Source organism: Nerophis ophidion, linkage group LG26 (genome assembly GCF_033978795.1).
Source record: "Nerophis ophidion isolate RoL-2023_Sa linkage group LG26, RoL_Noph_v1.0, whole genome shotgun sequence".
In the NCBI taxonomy this organism is placed as follows: Eukaryota; Metazoa; Chordata; class Actinopteri; order Syngnathiformes; family Syngnathidae; genus Nerophis; species Nerophis ophidion.
The window spans coordinates 8,596,925-8,609,667 of record NC_084636.1 but is presented as its reverse complement, the minus strand read 5'-3'; the positions used below and the strand labels follow the sequence as shown (position 1 = coordinate 8,609,667).

Here is a 12,743-nt window from a genome sequence, read left to right as displayed (position 1 = left end):
AGCTAATTTGAATCTTTTTGAAAAAATTTAAAAAATAATTTATGGAACATCATTAGTCATTTTTCCTGATTATGATTAATTTTAGAATTTTGATGACATGTTTTAAATAGGTTAAAATCCAATCTGCACTTTGTTAGAATATATATCAAATTGGACCAAGCTATATTTCTAACAAAGACAAATCATTATTTCTTCTAGATTTTCCAGAACAAAAATTTAAAAAGAAATCCAAAAGACTTTGAAATAAGATTTGAATTTGATTCTACAGATTTTCTAGATTTTGCAAGAATATTTTTGGGGAATTTTAATCATAAGTTTGAAGAAATATTTCACAAATATTCTTTGTCAAAAAAACAGAAACTAAAATGAAGAATTAAATTAAAATGTATTCATTAATCTTTGCAAAAAAAAAAAAAATTACCTGAACATTGATTTAAATTGTCAGGAAAGAAGAAGAAGGAATTTAAAAGGTAAAAAGGTATATGTGTTTAAAAATCCTAAAACCATTTTTAAGCATGTATTTTTTCTCTAAAATTGTCTTTCTGAAAGTTATAAGAAGCAAAGTAAAAAAATAAATGAATTTATTTAAACAAGTGAAGACCAAGTCTTTAAAATATTTTCTTGGATTTTCAAATTCTATTTAAGTTTTGTCTCTCTTAGAATTAAAAATGTCGAGCAAAGCGAGACCAGCTTGCTAGTAAATAAATACAATTTCAAAATTAGAGGCAGCTCACTGGCAAGTGCTGCTATTTGAGCTATTTTTAGAACAGGCCAGCAAGCGACTCATCTGGTCCTTACGGGCTACCTGGTGCCTGCGGGCCCCGTGTTGGTGACCCCTGGTATAAATGGTAATTAAAAACAGAATACAATGATTTGCAAATCCTTTTCAACTTATATTCAATTGAATAGACCGCAAAAAGACGATATTTAACGTTCGAACTCTTATTTTTTGCTCATGTACAATTTGATGCCTGCAACATGTTGCAAAAAAACTGGCACAAGTGGCAAAAAACACTGAGGAAGTTGTGGAATGCTCATCAAACGCCTATTTGTAACATCCCACAGGTGAACAGGCTAAACATGATTGGGTTCACCACTGTGTTACATCACCTTTTCTTTTAACAACACTCAAAAAACGTTTGGAAACTGAGGAAACTAATTGTTGAAGCTTTGAAAGTGGAATTCTTTAACATTCTTGTTTGATGTACAGCTTAAATTGTTCAAGAGACTCCGTTGTGGTATTTTAGGTGTCCTAATGAGCCACGCATTTTCAACGGGAGACATGTCTGGACTACAGGCAGGCCAGTCTAGTACCTACACTCTTTTACTACACAGCCACACTGTTGTAACACGTGGCTTGGCATTGTCTTGCTGAAATAAGCAGGGGCGTCCATGATAACGTTGCTTGGATGACAACATATGTTGCTCCATAACCTGTATGGACCTTTCAGCATTAATGGTGCCTTCACAGGTGTGTAAGTTACCCATGCCTTGGGCACTAGTACACCCCCATACCATCACAGATGCTAGCTTTTCAACTTTGCACCTATATAAATACGGTTGGTTCTTTTCCTCTCTGTACCGGCGGACACGACATCCACAGTTTCCAAAAACAATTTAAAATATGGACTCATCAGACCACAGAACACTTTTCCACTTTGCATCAGTCCATCTGAGATGAGCTTGGACGGTGTTTCTGGGTGTTGTTGATAAATGGCTTCGGCTTTGCACAGTAAAGTTTTACCTTGCACTTAGATGTAGCGACCAACTGTTGTTACCGCCAGTGGTTTTCTGAAGTGTTCCTGAGCACATGTGGTGATATCCTTTACACACTGATGTAAATTTTTGATGCAGTACCAGAATAGAAGGTCACGGACTTGCCGCTTACTGTACGTGCAGTGATTTCTCCAGATTCTCTAATGATATTACGAAGCGTTGATGGTGAAATCCCTAAATTCCTTGCAAGCTAGTTGAGAAATGTTCTTAAACAAAAATTTGCTCGGGCATTTGTTGACAAAGCGGTGACCCTCGCCCCGTCCTTGTTGGGGAATGACTGAGCATTTCATGGAAGCTGCTTTTATACCCAATCATAGCACTCACCTGTTCCCAATTAGCCTGTTCACCTGTGGGATGCTCCAAATAAGCGTTTGATGAGCATTCCTCAACTTCTCAGTGTTTTTTTGCCCCTTGTGCCAGCTTTTTTGCAACATGTCGCAGGCATCTCATTCCAAATTACCGTATTTCCTTGAGTTGCCGCCGGGGCGCTAATTCATTTAAAACCTCTTCTCACTCCGGCACTTACCAAAGGCATGCGGTAAATTTAGGCCTGCGCTTAAAAATTTGAGTGTGATGTAAGGATACCATCATGAAAAGCACATTTAATTTAAAAAAAACGTTATTATGGTCTTACCTTTACTTATAAATAAAGTCCATGCACAGCTCCTTCTGATCAAAAGCATCGATAACTTTGTTAATAGAAGTCTTCCTTATCTTTCTTCAGTTTTAAAAGTCTCTCTGTCTCGATGGAGATCTTCCTTTATTACCTCCTGCTTCAATTGAAAGTCTAGTTTAGAAAACTGTTTTATTTTAGATATGTAATCCTCCATGTTAAAAGTGCAAGCGAGAGGAAAAAATAAACGATCGCTGCTCAGTCTTGCTGCTTGTTGTCACTTCTTCTGCAGCCGAGTTGTCGCAAGAGGGATCACTAGCGCCCTCTACCACCAGGAGGCGGGAGTCATTTAATGACTCATATTTGACACACGCAGCTACGGTATATTAATAAAACATAGCTGCTTACTGTTCTTTTTAGCATATTCAATAGCTTGGACCTTAAATCCTACTGAATAGCTCTTAATCTTCTTCCCTTTATGCGATTTCAAATTATTGAAATCAGCCTCCTCCATTTTGAAAATGATGACAAGTGAAGTGTCACGAGTGACGTGACGAGTTTGACCCGGTGGAAATTTCTAGACATGCGCTAATAAAAATAATATTTTGCGAAACGGGTTTGACCCGGCAGTAATTCTAGGCAGGCGCATACTATATACCTGGCGGCAATTCAAGGAAATACGGTAGCTAATATTTGCAAAAAATACCATTTACCATTGGAACATTAAATATCTTGTCCATCCATCCATCTTCTTCCGCTTATCCGAGGTCGGGTCGCGGGGGCAACAGCCTAAGCAGGGAAACCCAGACTCTCTACCCATCCACTTCGTCTAACTCTTCCCGGGGGATCCCGAGGCGTTCCCAGGCCAGCCGGGAGACATAGTCTTCCCAACGTGTCCTGGGTCTTCCCCGTGGCCTCCTACTGGTCAGACGTGCCCTAAACACCTCCCTAGGGAGGCGTTCGGGTGGCATCCTGACCAGATGCCCGAACCACCTCATCTGGCTCCTCTCGATGTGGAGGAGCAGCGGCTTTACTTTGAGTTCCTCCCGGATGGCAGAGCTTCTCACCCTATCTCTAAGGGAGAGCCCCGCCACACGGCGGAGGAAACTCATTTCGGCCGCTTGTACCCGTGATCTTGTCCTTTCGGTCATAACCCAAAGCTCATGACCATAGGTGAAGTGAAGTGAATTATATTTATATAGCGCTTTTTCTCTAGTGACTCAAAGCGCTTTACATAGTGAAACCCAATATCCAATTTTTACATTTAAACCAGTGTGGGTGGCACTGGGAGCAGGTGGGTAAAGTGTCTTGCCCAAGGACACAACGGCAGTGACAGGATGGCTGAAGCAGGGATCGAACCTGCAACCCTCAAGTTGCTGGCACGGACGCTCTACCAAGCGAGCTATACCGCCCCACCTGTGGGGCGGTATAGTTCCAGAACTTATCCAGACCGAGGGACATCTTGTAGTTTATTCTGTACAAGGATGCGAGTATGAACTCCTGGATCTGGTCAAAGGATTCCAGTGTAGGTGAGGATGGGAACGTAGATCGACCGGTAAATTGAGAGCTTTGCCTTCCGGCTCAGCTCCTTCTTCACCACAACGGATCAATACAACGTCCGCATTACTGAAGACGCCGCACCAATCCGCCTGTCGATCTCACGATCCACTCTTCCCCCACTCGTGAATAAGACTCCTAGGTACTTGAACTCCTCCACTTGGGGCAGGGTCTCCTCCCCCAACCCGGAGATGGCATTCCACCCTTTTCCGGGCGAGAACCATGGACTCGGACTTGGAGGTGCTGATTCTCATTCCGGTCACTTCACACTCTGCTGGGAACTTATCCAGTGAGAGCTGAAGATCCCGGCCAGATGAAGCCATCAGGACCACATCATATGCACCCGCGGCCACCAAACTGGAACTCCTCAACGGTCTAGCTTGGTTGGTAAAGTGGCCGTGCCAGCAACTTGAGGGTTGCAGGTTCGATTCCCGCTTCTGCCAACCTAGTCACTGCCGCTGTGTCCTCGGGCAAGACACTTTACCCACCTGCTCCCAGTGCCACCCACACTGGTTTAAATGTAACTTAGATATTGGGTTTCACGATGTAAAAGCGCTTTGAGTCACTCGAGAAAAAGCGCTATATAAATATAATTCACAACGCCTTGACAGCGCCTAGAAATTCTGTCCATAAAAGTTATGAAAAATCTTGTCTTTGCAGTCAATTCAATTGAATATAGCTTCATTGTATTCTGTTTTTATGTCCCAACTTCACTGGTTTTTGGGGTTTGCACAAGTTTGACCCTACCAAAAAACCCTCCTGGTCCCGCCCCACCTTTTAGAGTAGTCAGCGTACAGCTTGCACAGCAGTATGGATGTACCCCCCCCCCAAAGGAACATGGGTCAACACCGACACGGTGGTTGATTGTGTCAGTGGCTGCACAAGTGCCCTCCGTAACGGGCCGCAGCTTAGAAACCGGGGACCCTTTGGTTGATAAATGCTTCGAAATGTCGGTTTTTCATCCGAATGAAGGCGTCGTCTGTGTTTCTACCAAGATTGTGTCTGCATGAAGTTTGCATTGATGACGTCCGTGCAGGCCGTTGCGTGTGCGCGTGGGAGGAACCTGTGGTCGGAGGTGTTCACACCAGAGTGTACACCCCCTTGCATGCGAGACCACACACACACACACACATATAGAGTACATGGCAGTTGGAGCAGCACCATGAGCAATGACCAGAGTTATCCCTTCCCACAAATGTTGGCTGTGGATGGAGGTCAGTTTCAGCACCATCAGCACCACAAGCCCGACCTGCTTCCAGGTTTGGTTCCCTGCTGGTCCTTCCCGCCTGCCCGGGAAAGGTCGAGTGGGCAGAAGGCTGGTGGCGGCGGCGGCGGCTACGCGGGCGCCATCCCCGGGGTCGTCGTGGTCATGCTGCTCTTGTTCGTGCTGGTGTTTGCGGCCCTGGGCTTCGGGGGGTACCAGATCCACAAAATGCAGACGGAGATGAGGGACATGCGCAAGGTGAGGAACTCATACAGGATCCCGTGGGTGCTCAGTCTCTGGAGCGTGGGTTTGATGGCAACTTTTAATTTAAATTAGAGTTCCGGGTCTTGTAATGTCCCGTGTTTTTATGTACAAACCCCGTTTCCATATGAGTAGGGAAATCGTGTTTGATGTCAATTTAATCAGAATACAAGGATTTGCAAATCCTTTTCAACCCATATTCAGTTGAATATGCTACAAAGACAACATATTTGATGTTCAAACTGATTAAAAAAATATTTTTTGCAAATAATCATTAACTTTAGAATTTGATGCCAGCAACACGTGACAAAGAAGTTGGGAAAGGTGGCAATAAATACTGATAAAGTTGAGGAATGCTCATCAAACACTTATTTGGAACATCCCACAGGTGTGCAAGCTGATTGGGAACAGGTGGGTGCCATGATTGGGTATAAAAACAGCTTCCCCAAAAAATACTCAGTCTTTCACAAGAAAGGATGGGGCGAGGTACACCCCTTTGTCCACAACTGCGTGAGCAAATAGTCAAACAGTTTAAGAACAACGTTTCTCAAAGTGCAATTGCAAGAAATTTAGGGATTTCAACATCTACGGTCCATAATATCATCAAAAGGTTCAGAGAATCTGGAGAAATCACTCCACGTAAGCGGCATGGCCGGAAAACAACATTGAATGACCGTGACCTTCGATCCCTCAGACAGCACTGTATCAAAAACCGACATCAATCTCTAAAGGATATCACCACATGGGCCCTGGAACACTTCAGAAAACCACTGTCACTAAATACAGTTTGTCGCTACATCTGTAAGTGCAAGGTAAAACTCTACTATGCAAAGCGAAAGCCATTTATCAACAACATCCAGAAACGCCGCCGGCTTTGCTGGGCCCGACGTCATCTAAGATGGACTGATGCAGAGTGGAAAAGTGTTCTGTGGTCTGACGAGTCCACATTTCATATTGTTTTTGGAAATATTCCACATCGTGTCATCCGGACCAAAGGGGAAGCGAACCATCCAGACTGTTATCGACGCAAAGTTCAAAATCCAGCATTTGTGATGGTATGGGGGTGCATTAGTGCCCAAGGCATGGGTAACTTACACATCTGTGAAGGCACCATTAATGCTGAAAGGTACATACAGGTTTTGGAACAACATATGCTGCCATCCAAGCACCGTCTTTTTCATGGACGCCCCTGCTTATTTCAGCAAGACAATGCCAAGCCGCATTCAGCACGTGTTACAACAGCTTGGCTTTGTAAAAAAAGAGTGCGGGTACTTTCCTGGCCCGCCTGCAGTCCAGACCTGTCTCCCATCGAAAATGTGTTGCGCATTATGAAGTGTAAAATACGACAGCAGACACTCCGGACTGTTGAACGACTGAAGCTCTACATAAAACAAGAATGGGAAAGAATTCCACTTTCAAAGCTTCAACAATTAGTTTCCTCAGTTCCCAAACGTTTATTGAGTGTTGTTAAAAGAAAAGGTGATGTAACACAGTGGTGAACATGCCCTTTCCCAACTATTTTGGCACGTGTTGCAGCCATGAAATTGTAAGTTCATTATTATTTGCAAAAAAAAAGCAAACTTTTTGAGTTTGAACATCAAATATGTTGTCTTTGTAGTGCATTCAACTGAATTTGGGTTGAAAAGGATTTGCAAATCATTGTATTCCGTTTATATTTAAATCTAACACAATTTCCCAACTCATATGGAAACGGGGTTTGTACACACACATGCCGAGCACCCACTGGCAGAAATTTAGATTGTTGCCAATAGCGTCCCTTTAATTCTGAAAAAAAATTGAGACTTGGCGGTACACCTGAAGTCTTTTTCCGCCGCCAGGCCAAGACCGTGCAGGAGCCGAGCAGAGCGGAGAAGCTGTTAGGTGAGATTTCTTTCGTCGTAAACGAAAACACAACGTGGCCGAACTGTGCAGTGAGTGAACCCATGTGATGCTTTCAGGCGCCGGTGCAGAAGGTGGAGGGAAACGAGAGGAGAGGAAAGAGAGAGAGGAAAAGCCCGCGGCACACATGCTAGGTAACCTTTTTACTCAAAGTGTTGGGATGCACCTTTTCATTTACGGGTGGCTGGACCACAATGGAAGTAGAATTGTCTCGCATCAACTTATATATCAATAAAACATGTATTTGTAAATATATTTTTGAGATTTGAAATATATACAAATAAAATTCATAAATATAATTAAAGCTGCAAGCGGCGATGGACGGGACCGACTTTTGCTGGTGTTTCCTGCCTTTACCCATTCAACATATCTTTACCTGCACATTACCTACCTTCCCTGCATCCTGGTGTCAAACTGGTGCCTCCATCTTTCACCCAGTCAACATGTCTTTACCCGCACATTACCTACCTTCTCTGCATTGTGTGGTCACGCTGGTGCTTCCTGCTTTTAAGCGGCCATCTTGAGACGGCAGCAGCGCAGCAGCATCAGCGCAGAAGTTCTTTGAAGGCTCGTAAAATCAAAACCGGGAGTAGTGAGAAAAACTCTTTGCGCAACTTTTAAACAGAAGGGTTCAATCTCTTTCTTGTGCGAGTTTGAAGCCAACGCAACAAACGCGCTCAGAGGAGATAATGTTTGAAAAAAGGTGACGGGTTTTTGCAAAACTTTTGTTTTGAAAGGGTAATTGCCAACTTCCTGTTGATTTTTTGCTGAAGGATGTAAATGAATGAAATGTAGGTCTAAGTGAGACCTACATAGGGGTTTTTGTTTCATGTCTCTACGACATTCCTACCGTAAGTTACAAGCAGTTTTGTCCGTGTTTTCTTCCTAGGAGCAGTTTTGTCTGTGTTTTATTCCTAGGGGGCGCTAGAGCGCAATTTTTAGTTTTGGGGTTTGGTTTTTATTAGATCGCAACTTTCGCCAGTCCTGATGTGTGTGTCCAGTTTGGTGAGTTTTGAAGCATTTTAAGGGGGTCAAATTACAACTCAAAGAGGCAAAAGGACATTTTTTAGGAAACTTTTGTTTTGAAGGGGTTTTTGCCCACTTCCTGTTGATTTTCGCTGAAGGGCGTCAGTGTATGAAATCTAGGTCTAAGTGAGACCTACATAGACGTTTTTGTTTCGTGTCTTTACGACATTCCTAACGGAAGTAACAAGCAGTTTTGTCTTTGTTTTTTCCTAGGGGGCGCTAGAGCGCAATTTTGAGTTTTGGGTTTTGGTTTTTTGATTAGATCGCAATTTTTGCCAGTCCTGATGTGTGTGTAAAATTTGGTGAGTTTTGAAGCATGTTAAAGGGGTCAAATTACAGCTCAAAGAGGCGGCGATATAATAATAACAAAACCCTAGAAATACAATAGGGTCCTCTGTCCCAAAGGGACATTCTGTCCCTAAAAATGTGACATCCAAATAAATCAAGAGTTTGTATGAATAAACGTGTATCAGTAAATATATTTTTGAGATTTGAATATAAATATGCTTGATTTTGTATTTATATTTGTATTGAATTTGCATTTGTGGATCGCTTTTTTGCTTTTGTGTCGACGAGACATTCCTACCACCAACCAGATGCACAAATAAATGTGGAGTTACACACTCCCCTGAACAACCAGCAGAGGGCACTGCAGCCAGAGCGGTCTGGGTCACAGACATGGTCAGTGTCAGGTTCAAATGCTTATGACATCTATTAAATGGGTTATACTTGTATAGCGCTTTTCTACCTTTTTTTTTAAGAAACTCAAAGCGCTTTGATACTATTTCCACATTCACCCATTCACACACTGATGGGGGGAGCTGCCATGCGAGGCGCTAACCAGCACCCAGCAAGGGTGAAGTGTCTTGCTCAAGGACACACCGGACGTGATTAGGATGGTAGAAGGTGGGGATTGAACCAGGAACCCACAGGTTGCTGGCACAGCCACTCTCCCAACAGCGCCACGCCGTCCCCGAGACAAATATTAAATATATTAAACGAGACAAGAAGCAAGGAATTAAACGGAGACAGAATTAAATTTGGCTCAATTGAGGAGAAATGTCTGGGCTGTACTGTTGTACAGTCTCCACTACGCTCTGGCGAAAGATTATACGCCTCCTCTTTTATTTGGACTTTCCCTGATTACATGGCAACAGCTGTTTCTAAGGGACGGCGGTCGTAAACAACCATCGCCTTTGCTTAAAACAGTTCAAAGAAAATGTCGTAAAACAGGTCACAGAAAAGGTCTTAAAATAGTTCAAAGAAGAGGTCCACGTAGGGGAGTCGGGCCCTTCTTCCTCTTCGCTTTGTAGATCTCGGGTCAAGACAATATCATTCTGTTGATTACAATACATGAAAGAAACAGAACACCTTCATGTTGCTTTCCATCCTACACAGTGTAGTTTTACAAGCCTTCTGCTTGGTAGATCAAAGACAGCTTCCGTGTTCTGGCCGGGAAGTCATGGAAACACAAAGTTTTGTGATAACTTAGATCCAATTATTCTGACACTGGCAAGCCAATCAGAGGCACACTAGGGAGGGTCATTTAGTGGATTGAATGGAAGGGTAAATAATAATAAAAAACGCGTCTTTGCAAATATATTTTTGAGATCTGAAATTATATACAAATACAAGTTATGAATAGAAAAATATGACATACATATAAATCAAGAATTTGTATAAATAAACGTGTAGAGGAAGCAGGGCCTGACTCCCCTACAGAGCCCTCTTCTTTGAACTGTTTTACCACCTTTTTTGTGAATTGTTTTACAACCTTTTCTTTAAACTGTTTTTATCAAAGGCGATGGCTGTTTACGACCCCTGTTCCCTTAGAAACAGCTGTTGCCATGTAATCAGGGAAAGTCCAAATAAAAGAGGAGGCGTACAATCTTTCGCCAGAGCGTAATGGAGACTGTACAAGAGTACAGCCCAGACGTCTCTCCTCAATTGAGCCAAATTTAATTACCATATTTCCTTGAATTGCCGCCGGGGCGCTAATTATTTTAAAACCTCTTCTCACTCCGGCGCGTACCAAAGGCATGCGGTAAATTTAAGCCTGCACTTATAAATTTGAGTGTGATGTAAGGATACCATCATGAAAAGCACATTTAATATACATTTTTTTGTTATGGTCTTACCTTTACTTATAAATGAAGTCCATGCCAGCTCCCTCTGATCAAAAGCATTGATAACTTGTTTATAGAAGTCTTCCTTATCTTTCTTCAGTTTTAAATGTCTCTGTCTCGATGGAGATCTTCCTTTATTACCTCCTGCTTCGATTGAAAGTCCAGTTTAGAAAACTGTTTTATTTTAGATATGTAATCCTCCTTGTTAAAAGTGCAAGCGAGAGCAAAAAATAAACACAAGCTGCTCACTCTTGCTGTTTGTTGTCACTTCTTCTGCAGCCGAGTAGTCGCAAGAGGGATCACTAGCGCCCTCTACCACCAGGAGGCGGGAGTCATTTAATGACTCATATTTGACACACGCAGCTACGGTATATTTATAAAACATAGCTGCTTACTGTTCTTTTTAGCATATTCAATAGCTTGAACCTTAAATCCTACTGAATAGCTCTTAATCTTCTTCCCTTTATGTGATTTCAAATTATTGAAATCAGCCTCCTCCATTTTGAAAATGATGACAAGTGAAGTGTCACTCGTGACATGACGAGTTTGACCCGACGGGAATTCTAGGCGTGCGCTAATCAAAATAATATTATTCCTGAGCCAGCGGTAATGCTAAGCATGCGCTAATTATTTTGCGAAACGAGTTTGACCCGGCAGTAATTCTAGGCAGGCGCATACTATATACCCGGCGGCAATTCAAGGAAATACGGTATGTCTATGTTTAATTCATTGCTTCTTGTCTCATTTAATAGATGTCATCAGTGTTTGAACCGGACACTGACCATGTCTGTGACCCAGACCGCTCTGGCTGCATCTGGTTCTATGGTTATCATCACACTTCCTAGGATGATGGTGGTTTGTGATTCTAAGTAGTTTCACTCGTCTACTTTTATAGGCCGGGTGGAAAAGGTCGCCTTCCGCAACACCCTGCGGTGGGACCCGCGGGTGGGCCACGCGTTCACCGCCGGGGGCGTGACCTACCAGGTGGAGGACGGCGCCTTGCGGGTGAACCGGAGCGGACTGTACCACGTTTACTCGCGGGTGGAGTTCATCTTCCAGCGCTGCTCGCCCACGTCCTCCTTCGTCCACACGGTGTTCGTGAACAGGACGGGGCATCCCTTCCGGCCCTTGACCCTGATGGAGGCCCACCGGGCGGGGTTCTGTTCCCGGGCGGCCGAGTACGCCTGGACGGCCGACAGCTACCTGGGCTCGGCCGTGCGGCTGGAGGAGCGCGACAGGGTCCTGGTGAACGTGTCCCACCCCCAATATCTCAGCCACTCGCATAACGGCAACTTTTTCGGCTTGTACCAAATCTGAGGAGCGCACCTGTCACGGCGGCGATTGCGCAATAGACTGGCAACACTAACAGAGTGGGTGTGGTTTGGAGAAAAAAAAAAAGGTATTTATTCATCCCTTTATTATAAGTGTCACACCATCATGTACAGCAGTGCTTCTCAAACTTTGCACCACCTCAGGAAACACTCGGCCCTACAAGTACCGGCAAAATGCATTAAAACACAGTGGCGTAGTAGGCCTAAGTATTCATTAAAACAAGGCAGAGGTTTTATTTAACAAGCATATTGGCCACTGTAGTGTTACACACAGTTTGAACGGTAACACTGTGTTTTATTAAGTGACTCTTCATAAAAGACATTTGAGGACCCCTGGTGTACAGTCATGATGCAACACCAGAAATGAAGATATTATATTAATATATATTTTGGGGCTTTTGTAACGTTTGAAGATGTTTATTTGTCATTCCAATAAATTATTTGACGAAATATGTCGCAAATGTTCTTATAAAGTGAATGTGGCCGTGAAAGTTCGATGGTGAGGTTAGAAGGTAACATTTTTGGAACGTAGAAGAAGTGTAAAAAAAATGTAAATAAAATAAAGTAAAAAAAAAACATAGGGGAATGTTTAGTGCAAGGTTCACTTTTTTCATCTCATTGCACATAACTGTGGTGTGTTCAAGTACTCGCCATTAGAGTTAGAAACACAGGCGTCAATAATTTTTAAGATTTTAAAGGTATATATACATATATATATATATATATATATATATATATATATTGTAAATGGGTTATACTTTTCGACCTTCAAGGTACTCAAAGCGCTTTGACACTATTTCCACATTCACCCATTCACACACACATTCACACACTGATGGTGGGAGCTGCCATGCAAGGCGCTCACCAGGACCCATCAGGAGCAAGGGTGAAGTGTCTTGCCCAAGGACACAACGGACGTGACTAGGATGGTAGAAGGTGGGGATTGAACC

At 43.1% G+C, this 12,743-nt stretch overlaps 1 protein-coding gene across 1 annotated transcript in view; it reads left to right on the top strand.

Moving 5' to 3' along the window:
• The window catches only part of si:dkey-86e18.1 (uncharacterized protein LOC557342 homolog), a 56,840-nt gene extending 44,597 nt beyond the window's left edge, over positions 1-12,243 (top strand). Inside the window, exons 7-9 of the mRNA XM_061888005.1 lie at positions 7,250-7,292; positions 7,370-7,444; positions 11,358-12,243. Of these exons, the coding sequence (XP_061743989.1) occupies positions 7,250-7,292; positions 7,370-7,444; positions 11,358-11,779 (540 nt within the window). The 3' untranslated portion in view covers positions 11,780-12,243. The remainder of the gene's footprint in view (positions 1-7,249; positions 7,293-7,369; positions 7,445-11,357) is intronic.
• The last annotated feature ends 500 nt before the right edge of the window (positions 12,244-12,743 follow it).